At 44.6% G+C, this 14930-nt stretch overlaps 1 protein-coding gene across 1 annotated transcript in view; it reads right to left on the bottom strand.

Moving 5' to 3' along the window:
* The window catches only part of PTEN (phosphatase and tensin homolog), a 49691-nt gene extending 39265 nt beyond the window's left edge, over positions 1 to 10426 (bottom strand). The window contains exon 1 of the mRNA XM_064716657.1: positions 9974 to 10426. Within this exon, the coding sequence (XP_064572727.1) occupies positions 9974 to 10052 (79 nt within the window). The 5' untranslated portion in view covers positions 10053 to 10426. The remainder of the gene's footprint in view (positions 1 to 9973) is intronic.
* Between the last annotated feature and the right edge of the window lie 4504 nt (positions 10427 to 14930).

The raw sequence follows: 14930 nt of genomic DNA, 5'->3' as shown, positions 1-14930 counted from the left end.
TTTTAGGGTTTTTTTTAAAGCTTTCAGCCTGCAATTTCAATGCAATCACTGCAACTCCCTCATATCCAGGAGGCAAAGCTGCCCATGAGATCATGGGGCTGCCAAAGGTATGGAGGGGAACTCAAATTCATACAGAAATAAAGAAAATTCATAAAGAAATATGCTCCATATTCCAACAAGGATTCTCTTTTCCCCCCTTTTTTAGGATTTTAAGCTTTCAGCCTGCAATTTCAATGCAACCACTGCAACTCCTTCATGTCCAGGAGGCAAAGCTGTGCACATGAGGTCAACAAAGGTCTGCAGGGGAACTCAAATTCATAAAGAAATAAAGAAATATGCTCCATATTCCAACAAGGATTCTCTTTTCCCCCCCTTTTTTAGGATTTTAAGCTTTCAGCCTGCAATTTCAATGCAACAACTGCAACTTCTCCATATCCAGGAGGCAAAGCTGCCCACATGAGGTCAACAAAGGTCTGCAGGGGAACTCAAATTCATAAAGAAATAAAGAAAATTCATAAAGAAATATGCTCCATATTCCAACAAGGATTCTCTTTTCCCCCATTTTTTAGGTTTTTTTTAAGCTTTCAGCCTGCAATTTCAATGCAACAACTGCAACTCCCTCATGTCCAGAAGGCAAAGCTGCCCACATGAGGTCATGGGGCTGCCAAAGGTATGGAGGGGAACTCAAATTCATACAGAAATAAATCAGAAGATGCCTCAGGAGGAAATGCCAGGTTGTCTACATCCACAACTCACTTCTGGATCTGTTTATTATATTGGGAGTCATCCCAGAGCAAGAATCTCTCCCTTCATCATGGGGTGTAGGAAATGTGTCCAGGAACTCTCAGCCATATGGAGGCTTTGCTAATGGGGTCACATTAAAATTGGGGGGAAAAAACCCCACAGATCTCACAGCAGAAAGAGAAAAAATGGTAATAAAGGCATGAAAGATGATGGCTGCTCTAGAGAACAGCTTGTAGTGCCAAAGGTTGAGGAAAAGGCACCTGAAACTTCCATTTCAAAACGGTCTGGAATCATAAATAAAGATACAAAAGCATGCAGAGAGTAAAGGAAGGAGATGCAAGAAATGTTTGGACAATGCTCTGAGGCACAGGGTGGGATTGTTGGGGTGTGCTGAGCAAGGCCAAGAGCTGGATGTGATGAATCCCATCTCATGAAACCCTGCTCTAAAATAACTGACTATATCAAAGGCACAGAAAAGCTGCCCTGCCCATTCACAAAGAGCAAACAGGAACATGAATTTTGCACCACACTCTGTTATTGATACAAAGTGAAGGCAGAGACTGAGGCTCAACTCCCTAACTCAGCCCTACAATCCCAAGAGATTTCCAGAGGGAAACATGCAGAGATCCAGGAAAGAAAGTTCTTTTGTTTCTGCTGCCATTTTGGAAAGGCCACATCCCATCTTTCCACAGCCAGCCACAACACATGGTGGCCCAAGGATGATGGTGCAGAATCCCAGGATCACTGAGGCTGGGAAATGCTCTGGGATCATCAAATCCCCACCCTGTGGGTGCCACATGAGGCAGGGATTGAGCAGATCCTCTCCAGAGGAAGCAATGCTGGGAGAAGCTGCATTACCACACCTCAAATTGAGTTTTTAAGTGCCAAACTGAGTTGTTTTAACCAGCATCCAACTCAGCATGAGCCCTTTCCAGCAGAGCTGTTCCCAGCACACCTCCCCACTTTGCAGCATCTCCCTCAACCACCACTGTGTACTTAAGCATGTCCTAACCTCAAACACCCCCAGAAAAACACAGCAATTTTATTCACTAAAGAGAAGCCAGCACAGAGGAGTCACTACTTTGATATTTACTGACAGGAAGTGAAAAATGGCTCAGACTCAACTTTTTGCAAAGCTGAAAGAACATCCAAAAAACTTTCAGAGACAAGGGAATTTAAAAGAGCTGTGGGGCTACAGCACACTAAAAACCTTCAGAGAACAGAAATTACAAAAAGTAAGGTTTGTATGGATTTATCAAACCTTAATATGTGTGGGGTGGGTCAAAAGTAAATAAATAAATATAGCACAGTAAAAACCTTTAGAGAACAGAAATTATAAAAAGTAAGGTTTGTATGGATTTATCAAACCTTAATGTGTGTGAGATGGGTCAAAAGTAAATAAATAAATATAGCACAGTAAAAACCTTCAGAGAACAGAAATTACAAAAAGTAAGGTTTGTATGGATTTATCAAACCTTAATGTGTAAAAGAAAATAAAGGTGAGTGGCAAAACAAGACCCAGGGCTACTCTAATAAAGCACTACTCAAACAATAAGTTCCAAATAGATAATTTTATCCAAATGAGATCTGGTGTTTCCCTCCTCTAAATGTTAGCATAAAAAAAGGACATTGCTTCTCTAACTCACCCACACAAGAAATGAAAGAACAGAAAATCCACAACTCTTCACTTGGAGCCCAATATATACCCAGGCAATGCCATGAATTAAGCAGAGCCCTGTAAGAAAATTAATCATGCAATTAAAAGCCATTATACCACAGCTCCACAAAGGCAGAATTAAGTTTATAAAGACATTTCTTAAGCACTTCAGTACAAAAAACTGGATATGAAGCAGTTTTTCTGCACTGCTGCACGCTGTGGAGCTGGGAGTTCATCTTTAAAGGGAACAATGCCAGCTTTTGCAATAGTCATCATCCCAAACACAGAGCAGTGCAGTTGAATTTTTTTAGCTGCACAGTCAATTACCATTTGAATCACAGAGCCACCACTTGAGCTCCATTGCCTAAGAATTGTTATTAAGATAACCTAGATTTATGCAGCATGATACAGGGCCTAATTGCACAATTATTTACTTCCATTCTACAAAATTTTTTTTTTTTTTCTTCCCAGGGCCTCACAGGCAAGAGCAGAGGAGGCAGATGATGACAGGAGCAAAGAGGATGCTGGCTTGAATTAGAAACTGCAACAAGGATTTGTTTACATCTGAAATATCAACCTGGGCCTAAGACACATCCAAAAACTAACAGAGCTCAAAGGAGACTCAACCACCCACAAATAATCCACGTTTCAGGAGACATCCTGCTCTACAGGGCCACACATTTCCAAATAAATTCTCTTCTTACAGCCTAGAAATCAGCATTCCAGTAACTCACAGGAAATCCCAAAAAACCTTCACCCAAGTGCCAAATCAAAGGAGCCCACAGCTCCCCTGGGATTTAAGATGAGGCACAGGGCATATCCAGGATGATTTCAGATGATTTATGAGGCACAGGGCATACCCAGGAATTACCACACACAACTCCAGGCTATAGATCCCAATTTCCTCCCTGAAAAAGCCATGCAATAAATTAACCTTCAGCATGCACAGCAAATGAATAAAAATCACACAGAGCTCTGAGTTGCTCCAAACTAGGAAGGAGCTGGGCTCTGGGAGTCAGTTGTGAGCAATGACACAATCTTTGGTCTCTGATGGAATTAAGGGATTTGACAGCTCAGCTGCCTATTCCCTCCCTTCCCTTGCAGTTTGTCAGAACACAACAATTGTCCTTTAAATCATCACACAACAACTATTTTCATGTTTCAACCTGTTGTAGGGGAAGATTCTGGCTAAGGTACCAGGGTATAATTTGTCAGCTTATGCAGCATTAAAGTGGCAACAACATTAATCCATTATAAATAGAATTTCATTTTAGGAACTGTTCAGCAATTCACAACCTGCAAAAAAACTTACATAGAACATTTCAACTTTGTGTTTGCACTCCTTGAAGTTTAGGTTTGGCTTTATGGGTTTAACACAACATCCTTTCAGCTGTATTTTTACTTCATAAATTATATCAATTGCTTCCACAACAAAGAGGATTTAGGTGTCCAAACCAACCTGAAAGGAAGAAAATGGAAAATATACAGCTACCTATCTTCTGGGAGAAAATTAGGATAATTCTGTATTCCTCTATAAAATGTTTTAAGACATCAATACTCAGTGTCTCTACAGCAGTCACTGTGCCCCAGAACACTTTGGCAAGTTCCTCTTGGTGTCCTAAGTGTAGCAACAGGAATTTTGTCCCAGAGAAATGTGCCAGCCAAGCCCAGCAGTTATCTAGAGCCAACTAATCTCTGTGCATGACTCTACTGCAGCAGCCCCAGTGTTGCATAAGCTGCACACTCAATTCTCCATCCTCTCCCAGGTCAGGGGAAGGCAGATGGAACCATCCTGTGCACAGAAAGGTTTTCCTGATTAGCAGACATTCCTAGAAAGATGCATTCCCAAAATTCACCATCCTCCAAGACTGCAGCTGGACCACACAGAGGCAATGTGGGGAGGGATTGCCACAATTCCTCAGCCAGCAAACCCCACAAAGTAACCCACAAAGTGCCAGCACCTCATCAGTCTTAGTGTAAGTAATAAAAAACTTGGATTTTTCCTTAAAAACACTCAGACCTGGTCCTAGCAAAGCTGGCAGCTGATTCAGCATCACCCTTTTCACGTTTAACAGCAAAACTCTGCATGTTCTGAAGGCTTCACAACTTAACTGAGCTTAAAACCAAGCTCCAATCATCAATCACCCAGGCTGGGCATCTTTAAGAGGTCACCAGATCAGAAATACCAGGCAGGGTGCCCTCAATTCTCTGCCCATCTCGAGAAGAACACTCAGCCACCACTTCAAAGTGTGCACAGGAAGGTATTTTTGAATTTGGGGTTTAGCTTGTGCAAACAGCCTCCACGTGCACTGAAAATTTCTGATCCAAGCTGAAACATTTCCCTAAGAATTCTCCAAGTGCAAAGGGATGAGCTGGAATTTGTGAGGGCTTTTTTGAAGTCCCTTTCTGAATAAAAGCAGTGAAAAAGCAGGGCAGGAAGGGGATGGGTGACTCTGGATGGGAGGTTGAAGGTTTTAGGTGTCCAACACCCCCATCCACACAACCATGGCACAGGGTTTGGGGTTTTCTGGCTTGTGGGGAGCAGTGAATGTCAAAGCCCAGAAGGGAAAATGCAGGAACACATTTGCAGCCATCACCACCTCTGACAGGTCAAACCCTTTCATCCCTGCTAAGTGCAGAAATCTTCCTGGGATCAAACTCACCCTGCACCAAGCAGGGAACTGAAACTCTGCTGAGTCCCAGACTTGTGAGATGAATTCAGAGCAAAACTGGCACGGATCTGCTCCAAAACCCAACAGCATCCCAGGCTCCAGAAGCAAAATCAGTCTGCTGGGCTCTAAACACTGCTGAGGAACATGGTTTACTTCAGAACAAAGAAATCCTTTCCCACCAATACAATGCATTGCCAGTTGGTCTCTTCCAGTTTCTTCCAAACCCTCCCTGTGCTTGTGTACAAGACAAACTCGTTACAAAACCTCTAACAAACTTCAATTTTAAAATGAGCCCAAGTCTTTTAAACAAATGGCATTTCCAGCTCGGCCTCTATTTTTAAACACAGTATAGACCTCATGCTACTAATTCACTTTTTTTTTTTTTTTTTTTTTCCTGGAAGCTGAGCCATTTTAAATCAAGTCCCATAATTTCAAATTTCATTAAAAATGCAAAGAGCTTTAGGACTGCAAACAGCATAAAGCAGTCAAGAGATCCTAAGGAGAGATTCTAAGGAGCTTCCTGCAGCAATTCCAGCATTCCCTGCCTTTCATTCCACGAGACAAAGGACGTGTGAGACGTGTAAACTGCTCCCAACATCTCCTCAGCCTGGATGTTGCTGCAGTTTGGAGCACTATGTAGGTCACGAGCTGCACATGCTTCAGTCGAGCCCGTTTGCACCCTGACAGGAGGCCTGGGGACAGCAGACAGAGTTTCACCCAGCTAAACTCGGTGTTAAGCTGTGGACACCCACAAGAAGCAGTGACATTTATTCCCATTTGCTAAATTCACACACAGAGCTCTTAAGACACAGGTAATCCATGTATTGCTGCATGGAGATGTTTGCTGTAAAAAGGGCATCACTAAACTGCACAATTTCAGAAATCATGCACAGAATGCCTCAGCAAATATTCTGGTGCTTGCAGCATCAAGGAATGCAACCATCAGAGAAGAAAGATGTGAATCCAAACTTTCCTTCTCAAAAAGTATCCAGGGCTGCAGAAATGAATTAAAACCCAAATAAACCAGAACTATCTGAAGCATTAAACAGCTGATTTAATATCTCCACCTTTAAAACCCTTTTTTCTTGTGAGTTCAGAATATTTTTTCCAAGATGTGCATAAAGAGTGCTCAGAGAGCACATCTGATTAGATGACAAGCAGCAGTAGGGTGGCTTTTAAAGACACCCAGGCCCATTTCCACACTCTGCACTGATTTTGGGAAGGTGCTGTCTCCCTTTGCTGAAATCCCACATTGCACACACCAGGATTCTCCACCAGCTCCTCAGGAACTCAGGGCTCCAACCACAACGTCCTGTACTGCAAAGATCAAGACATCAAGATCACTTTTAAAAGGCTCTGACACAGCCCAACCAAGGATTTTGGCATTCCAGAACCTCACCCAGCCTGCCTGGGGCACCCAGGGGTTCCTGGCAATATCCATGGCCAAAAATCTCAGATCCATACTCCAGAACCTCACCCACCTGCCTGGTACGGGACTCCTGCAAGCCTTGGGGTAATATCCATGCCCAAAATCTCTGATCCACACTCCAGAACTGCCTGGGGCACCCAGGAGTTCCTGCAAGGCCTTGGGTAATATCCATGGCCAAAAATCTCAGATCCATACTCCAGAACCTCACCCAGGAGTTCCTGCAAGGCCTTTGATAACATCCATGCCCAAAATTTTCTGATCCACACTCCAGAACATCACCCAGCCTGCCTCTGGTACCCAGGAGCTCCTGCAAGGCCTTTGGGTAATATCCATGCCCAAAAACCTCTGATCCACACTCCAGACCTCCTGCACCTCAGGAGTCCTGCTAAGGCTTGTAATATCCATGCCCAAAAATCTCTGATCCAACTCCAGAACCTCACCCAGAGCCCTGCAAGCTGAAATATCCATGCCAAAATCTCACCACACTCCAGAACTCACCCAGCCGCCTGGAGGCACCATGGATCCCATCGCACAGGCCATTTTGATAATATCCATGCCCAAAAATCTCTGATCCATACTCCAACACCTCACCCAGCCTGCCAGGAGCTCCTGCAAGGCCTTTGGGCAATATCCATGCCCCAAAATCTCTGATCCACACTCCAGAACCTCACCCAGGAGCTCCTGCAAGGCCTTTGATAATATCCATGGCCAAAAATCTCTGATCCACACTCCAGCACCTCACCCAGGAGTTCCTGCAAGGCCCTGGATAATATCCATGGCCAAAAATCTCAGATCCACACTCCAGCACCTCACCCAGCCTGCCTGGGGCACCCAGGAGCTCCTGGAAGGCCTTTGGGTAATATCCATGCCCAAAAACCTCTGATCCACACTCCAGAACTGCCTGGGGCACTCAGGAGTTCCTGCAAGGCATTGGATAATATCCATGCCAAAAATCTCTGATCCACACTCCAGAATCTCACCCAGCCTGCTTCAGGCACCCAGGAGTTCCTGCAAGGCCTTTGATAACATCCATGCCCAAAATCTCTGATCACAGACTGCCAGACACACACCCACCTGCCCTACGCAGTTTCTGAAGGCCTTGGAGCTGCAAAACTCCAAAGCTCCTTTGCCCAATGCACAATCCTGGCTGCCCTTCCCTCATCTGACAGAGCGCAGACAACCCTGAGAAAACATCTCAAACACCTGCTCCTCCTGCCATGCTTCAATAATATCCATGCCAAAAATCTCTGATCCACACTCCAGCACCTCACCCAGCCTGCCTGGGGCACTCAGGAATTCCTGCAAGGCATTTTGATAACATCCATGGCCAAAATGCTCTGCTCACAGGGGACGTGGCAGAGCACAGAGCACAGACACCTCACCTGTCCTCACTGCAGCTGCTGAGGGTTCTGGAGCTGCAGGAGGAACCCAAAGCTCCATTTCCCAAATGCACAACTCCTGGCTGCCCTTCCCTTCTGGCTGGACAGAGGCAGCAACCCTGAGAAAACATCTCAACACCTGCTCCTCCTGCCATGCCTTCAACAGCTCACCTGGGCTTCAGGTTTTCTCTTTTTTCCCTTTAATGGTTGTGATATGAAATCCATGGCCATGTGTGCAAGGAATAAAAAGCTATCAGGATATTATTCCCAGGGATGGTGAGCAACAATTCCATGAGAGCCCTGCACAAAGTGATATAAAAATTCAACTTTCACTTCTGCAGCAGCATCAGCCTTCAAGCAAAGCCACTGCACAGAAATCTTCATTCATTAATCATCTGTACAAAAAAAAAACATTTCTTCCAATAATATATTTTTATCATTAAAGAAGCCATAGCATCTTTTCCACAAATTTCATGGCAGGACTGCAGCCAGCTGCTCCTTTTAGAAACACCAGCCTAAGCCCAGTGTAACAGCCTGTTTTAACATAAAATTCTCAGAATTAAAATTCAAAATAAGCAATCACCACTTGACACATCATTAGGAAAGCTTGAGCAATGAAGTCGAGGTTCAGCATTCACTGATTTTCTTGCTGGGAGGATAAGACCAGTTAAAAAGATGTGTTTGGGTCAAAACATCTCTCCCTAGCAAGGGCACATCTGGGCAAAGATGCCTGAAACACCAAACTCCTCAACTGTGAAGGAAAAATCTTTTGGTTTTGCCACCATTTAACTCTTTCCATAAAGCCAACAAAATCACCAAGTCCAAGCACCTAAAAATCCAGGCCCAAAAGTATTTTTATCACAAACATAATGCAAAAATAATGAACCAGAGCTGCTGGGTTTTTAACTAAAAGCCAAACAGCCACTTGCTAAAGTCCAGAACATTTCAGGTTGTTTTAAAGCCACCAAAATTTCAGGCCAAGGCTCAATGCAAAAGCAAGAGATCTGTACTAGCTACAGCTTTTAGCAGCTTTGATTCTGCTCAAAAACTGGATTTATTTGGAGCACTTGCTCAGACCTGAATGTAACTGCTCCAAAACCCAATAAATTTCCACCTAATCCCGTTGAGAACAGAAACATCTCTCCACAGGGAGAAGCCCAGCTCTGAGCACTGCTGTCAATATTCATTTTGCCAACTTCGAAGCAAAGTTCTTGCCCCCAAAACCTTTCCCACAGCACCAATCTTTGCCCACCAAGGAACAAGACCCTGCCCCTACCCACCATGAGCCCTGCAGGGCATTCCGAGCTAAAACATCTGCCCAACACATCTGTTCCAAAGGCCACCAAAACTACACACCGGCTTTTGCCTCATTAGCCGTAATTGCAAGGTAATTACTTATTCCAGAACAAGTATTCTATACAATCCTCCTCCAGGAGACCCGACACGCTCTCGTTTGTGACACATCCTCGGGAAAAATCAAAAATATGGTGGGTTTTGGCCGTTTTGGGGTTTTTTTTTTAGAATTTGGAAGGAGCGATTGCCACCTCTTGTCATGGAGAGCCTCGCTGCATCGTAAGGTACAGCTCTGCCTTAGCGGAGGGCTGGAAATCAGGGCAGAGGACACAGCCTTCCACTGAAGCAACCCGAGGAAAGCCACAGGCCTGCCACGATTAGAATCGCGATTCAAGACGAGTTACTAAATTAAAAAAAAAATTAAAAAAAATATAGATATCTCGATAAAGCGCTGTGCACGCAAATCACGGCGGGTTGGGCGCATTTGCTGCGTGAGCCCAAGCACCAAAGGAGCCGGAGATAAGCGGGGGGCTCCGGGGCCGGGGGGAGGGAGGGCACGGCCCCTGCGCGGCTCGGCTCGGCTCGGGGGGGCCGCCAAGGAGCGCTGGCGTTAATCCTGGAGCTCCCGTTAATCTGCCGGGCCCGGACAAAAGGCGGCCGAGGCGGCGGCGGGGGAGGGCGCGGCGGCCCGGGCGAGCCCCGGCGGGCGGCGGAGCGGCCGGGGGCAGCGCGTTAGGTAACGCCGCGCGGGTCTGATGCAATCGCGGGACGTGCGGGAGCAGGAGCGGGAGGAGGATACAGGTCAGGTCCAGGTCGAAGCCATCCTCCTGGTATCGCCTTTTGTTCCTGCTGACGATCTCTTTGATGATGGCGGTCATGTCTGGCAGCCGGGGGCCGCTCCGGGGCAGCGCGCAGGGCCCGGGCGGCGGCCGCGAGGCACCACCGGGCGGCCCCGGGCGCTGATGCTCCGGCGGCTCAGCCCCGGGCGGGCCCGGCTCCCGGCGGCGGCACCGGCTGCCGCTCCCTCCTCCTCCTCCTTCTCCTCCTCCGAGCGCGTCGGGAGCCGCGCCGAGCCCCTGCGGGCGGTGCCGCCGCCGCCGCCGTGTTTGGGGCGAGCGCGGCGGCGGCGGGGGGAGCAGCTCTGCGGCGCTCCGGGCCCCGGCAATGGTGACAGCGGCGCGGGGCGCGCCCCCGGCCCGGCCCCGCTCCGCTCCCCGCCCCGGGGGCCGGGCGGTCGCTCCCTCGGCTCTTCCCGGCGGCGGCTCCTCAGGGCGGCACGGCCGCGCTCATCCCTCGGCCCGCAGCGCTCGCCGGCGCGGGGCGCCCATCATGGCCGCGGCTTCCGAGAGGGACGGCGGGCGGCGCCGCCACGCCCACGCGACGCATCCGCCAACACACAAAGTAGTCCCTCCCACCCCGCCACCGGAGAAGCGGAGAAGCGGGGCACCGGGAGGACCGGGAGAACGGATCGCGCTGCGCGCACCGTCCGCACCCCTCTGCCCGCCGGCTCTCCTCGCCCCACAGAGGGCGTGGGGAACGGGGGGGAGCGGCGAGCGGAGGGATACGAGCGATACGGTGAGGCGGCACGGTGCTGCGTCCGTCACGTGGGCGCTGGCGGCGGCGCCTCCCCCGCGGGCGGAAGTGGCCGTGAGGGGCCGTGAGGGGCCCGCGCGGGCCGGGGGCCCCCCAGCCCCTCAGAGCCCCCGAGCCCCGGCACTGCCGCTTGTCCGCCTTTTCTCTTCTCTCCTCTCCTCCTTCCTCAGCCCAGCTGGGAGGGAGGAAGGCGAGGGGGAGAACGGGCTGCGGGGGGGTCAGCCCGGCGCCTTGAGGGGGTTCGGCTTCCTCCCTTCACGCCCCCCGGGGTTGGCGTGGAGCGGAGGAGCCGCGGTGAGCGAGCGCCTGTCGCCCCCTGCAGCCACCGGGGCACGGAGGGAAGGGGGCTCTGGGCCACCTGCTGCCCTCGAAGGGCAGAATCAAATGGGTTGGAAAATCCCTGCCAGCCCATGGAGTCCCAGCTGTGCCCAGTGCCCACCTTGTGCCCAGCCCAGAGCACTGAGTGCCACCTCCAGCCCTTCCTGGGACACCTGCAGGGCTGGGCACTGCAAAGCTCCCTGGGCAGCCCCTGCCAAGGCCTGAGCACCCTTTGCATGCAGGAATTGCTGCTGATATCCTCGGGATAGCCCAGCTGGGGGACAGGGATGTCCCAGTCCCCCCAGGTTAGGCTGGCCCAGCAAACCGTGGCATTTCCATGGAGCTTTCTTTCCCACGCTGATCACACTTCACCTGGCAGGGAGGAAACCCTGCCTAGAAATCTCTAAATCAGTTTTTATGTAAAATATTAGGGGATAAACCCCATTGTACAAGGCTTTTTGCACTCTGAGCTGAGAACTGTAACTTTTTGGGAATTTATTGTTTTAAATTCAGGAAATTACCTTTAAGGGCTCAAAATAAAAGAGAATATCAGGCAGAGGGATTTGCCAGGCTGCTGCATCCTCCAGCCCTTTGCAAATGCTCTATAATATAATTCCTTTCAGAAACATCAAGTTGCACCTTGAGATGTTTTACCACCATTATTCCCACTGCAAAGCTGTTCCCAAAACCACCTCCTGCTTTTTAGGCTAAATATATTTGGGACAGGTCTGCATCCACTTATCCTTGTGCCAACCCTCCAGGAGCACTTTGTGGGCACAGAGATCCCTGTGAACCCCTCAATTTCCACATTCCCAATTTCCTCCAGTTCCAAACCCCAGAACTGATAAAATTGAAGTGCCTAAGGGCCAACTGAATGGGAATGAGTTGAGGTCCCAGCCATCCCAATATGTGGATTTAAGCTGTGTTCCCACCTCCTGGATCTGATTTTGGTAAGGGCTTTGGGGAACGGCTGCCACCACAACTTTTCCCCAGTATAACCGTGGCTCCCAGTACAATTCCATATTCAGCCAGCCCATCCACTGGAGCTGCGAGTGGAAGCCCAATTAATTCTGGAAGGAAATCAGTCACCAGTCCCTGAAAATCTGAATAAATTAGAGCCCAATCCCTCCATATCAGGATGAACTGGAGCAGAACCCCTCAATATCTGGATAAATTGGAGCACCATCCTTCAATATTTGGATAAATTGGAGCACCATCCCTCAATATCTGGATAAATTGGAGCAGAACCCCTCAATATCTGGAAGAACTAGAGCCCAATCCCTCAATATCTGGATAAATTGGAGCCCAACCCCTCAATATCTGGATAAATTGGAGCACCATCCCTCAATATCTGGATAAATTAGAGCACCATCCCTCAATATCTGGATAAATTGGAGCATAACCCCTCAATATCTGGATAAATTGGAGCACAACCCCTCAATATCTGGATAAATTGGGGCATAACCCCTCAATATCTGGATAAATTGGAGCACAATCCCTCAATATCTGGATAAATTGGAGCCCAATCCCTCCATATCAGGATGAACTGGAGCAGAACCCCTCAATATCTGGATAAATTGGGCAAACCCTCAATATCTGGATAAATTGGGGGCCCAATCCCTCAATATTTGGATAAATTGGAGCACCATCCCTCAATATCTGGATAAATTGGTGCAGAACCCTCAATATCTGGATAATTTGGGGCATAACCCCTCAATATCTGGATAAATTGGAGACCAACCCCTCAATATCTGGATAAATTGGAGCACAACCCATCAATATCTGGATAAATTGGAGTTCAACCCCTCAATATCTGCATAAATTGGAGCACAACCCTCAATATCTGGATAAATTGGAGCACAACCCCTCAATATCTGGATAAATTGGAGCCCAAACCCCTCAATATCTGGATAAATTGGAGCAGAACCCCTCAATATCTGGATAAATTGGAGCAGAACCCTCAATATCTGGATAAATTGGAGAACCATCCCTCAATATCTGGATAAATTGGAGTTCAACCCCTCAATATCTGGAAAAATTGGAGCACAGCTCCTCAATATCTGGATAAATTGGAGCAGAACCCCTCAATATCTGCATAAATTGGAGCAGAACCCCTCAATATTTGGACAAATTGGAGCCCAATCCAATCCTGGCCACCACCCTGAAAATTTGCACTTCCCCACATTTTTTAAAAGTATTTTTTGGTGGATTTTTTTCAGAGGTTGCCACCGCAGCAGTGACAAAATGTAAATTTCGAGCTGCTTTTCCTCCTCTGTGTGTGTATGTGTTTGCATTTCTCCTTAATTGCACAGAACAGATGTCACTTTTTTTCCAGGAGTGGGAAGAAAACCAGAATGTAAATATGTGAGGTATGTTTTATATCAATTATGTATGCATAAATTTTATTTATATATATTTTTTTTATATATATAATGTGTATATATGCATGTTTTCTATTTTTTGTATACATAATTTTTTGTATATATAATTTATATATATATAAATTATATATCCAGGTATATAAAATATGCATATATATGCATACTTTATTTTTATATATACAGAAATATATCTATATATAATATGTATATATATATACATGTTTTATTTTTATGTATACATAAATTATATATAATATAATGTGTATATAGGCATGTTTTATATTTATATATACATGAATTATATATATAATATATATAATATATATAGAAATTATATATCTATCTATATAAAATACGTGTGTAATGCATGCTTTATATTTTATATATACAGAAATTATATATCTAGCTATATAAACTGTGTGTATATATGCATGTTTTATATTTGTGTATACATAATTTTTGTATATATAATTAATATTTATATTAATTGTATATCTAGCTACATAAAATATGTATATATATGCATGCTTTATATTTTATGTGTACATAGATTATATATCTATATAAAATATGTATATATATGCATGTTGTATATTTATATATACAGAAATTATATATCTCTATATAATATGTGTATATATGCATGTTTTATTTTTATGTATACATAAATTATATATCTATATAAAATATGTATATATATATGCATGTTTTATATTTTATATATACATAAATTATATATCTATCTGTATAAAATATGTATATATGTGCATGCTTTATATTTTATGTATACAGAAATTATCTATCTATATAAAATATATGTATATATGCATGTTTTATAATATATACAGAAATTATATATATAATATATGTTTCATATATGCAGAAATTATCTATCTATATATATATATATGCATGTTTTCTATTTTTTGTCTACATAATTTTTGTAAATATAATTAATATATATATAAATTTTATATATCTGTATAAAATATGTGTATATCTGCATGCTTTATATTTTATGTATACATTAATTATATATCTATCTATATAAAATATGTGTATATATGCATGTTTTATATTTTATATATACATAAATTATATATAATACATCTTTTATGTATACATAAGCTATATATCTATCTATAATATATGTATATATGAATGTTTTATATTTTATGTATACATAATTTTTGTATATATAATTAATATATATTAATTATATATTATATAAATATGTTTATATGCATGTTTTATTTATTAAATGTATAATATCTATCTATATAAATTTAATATATGTTTATATTTTTATAATTTTTTGCTATAAATAATATAGTATATTATATATAATGTTTATATATACATGCTTTATATTTATATACACATAAATTATATATCTATTTATTTAAAATGTGTATATATGCATGTTTTATATTTTTGTATACATTATTGTCTATATAATTAATA

This window comes from Zonotrichia leucophrys, chromosome 6, assembly GCF_028769735.1.
Source record: "Zonotrichia leucophrys gambelii isolate GWCS_2022_RI chromosome 6, RI_Zleu_2.0, whole genome shotgun sequence".
Taxonomy (NCBI): Eukaryota; Metazoa; Chordata; class Aves; order Passeriformes; family Passerellidae; genus Zonotrichia; species Zonotrichia leucophrys.
Note: the sequence above shows the minus strand (reverse complement) of the source record. Positions and strands in the feature narration are given on the sequence as shown.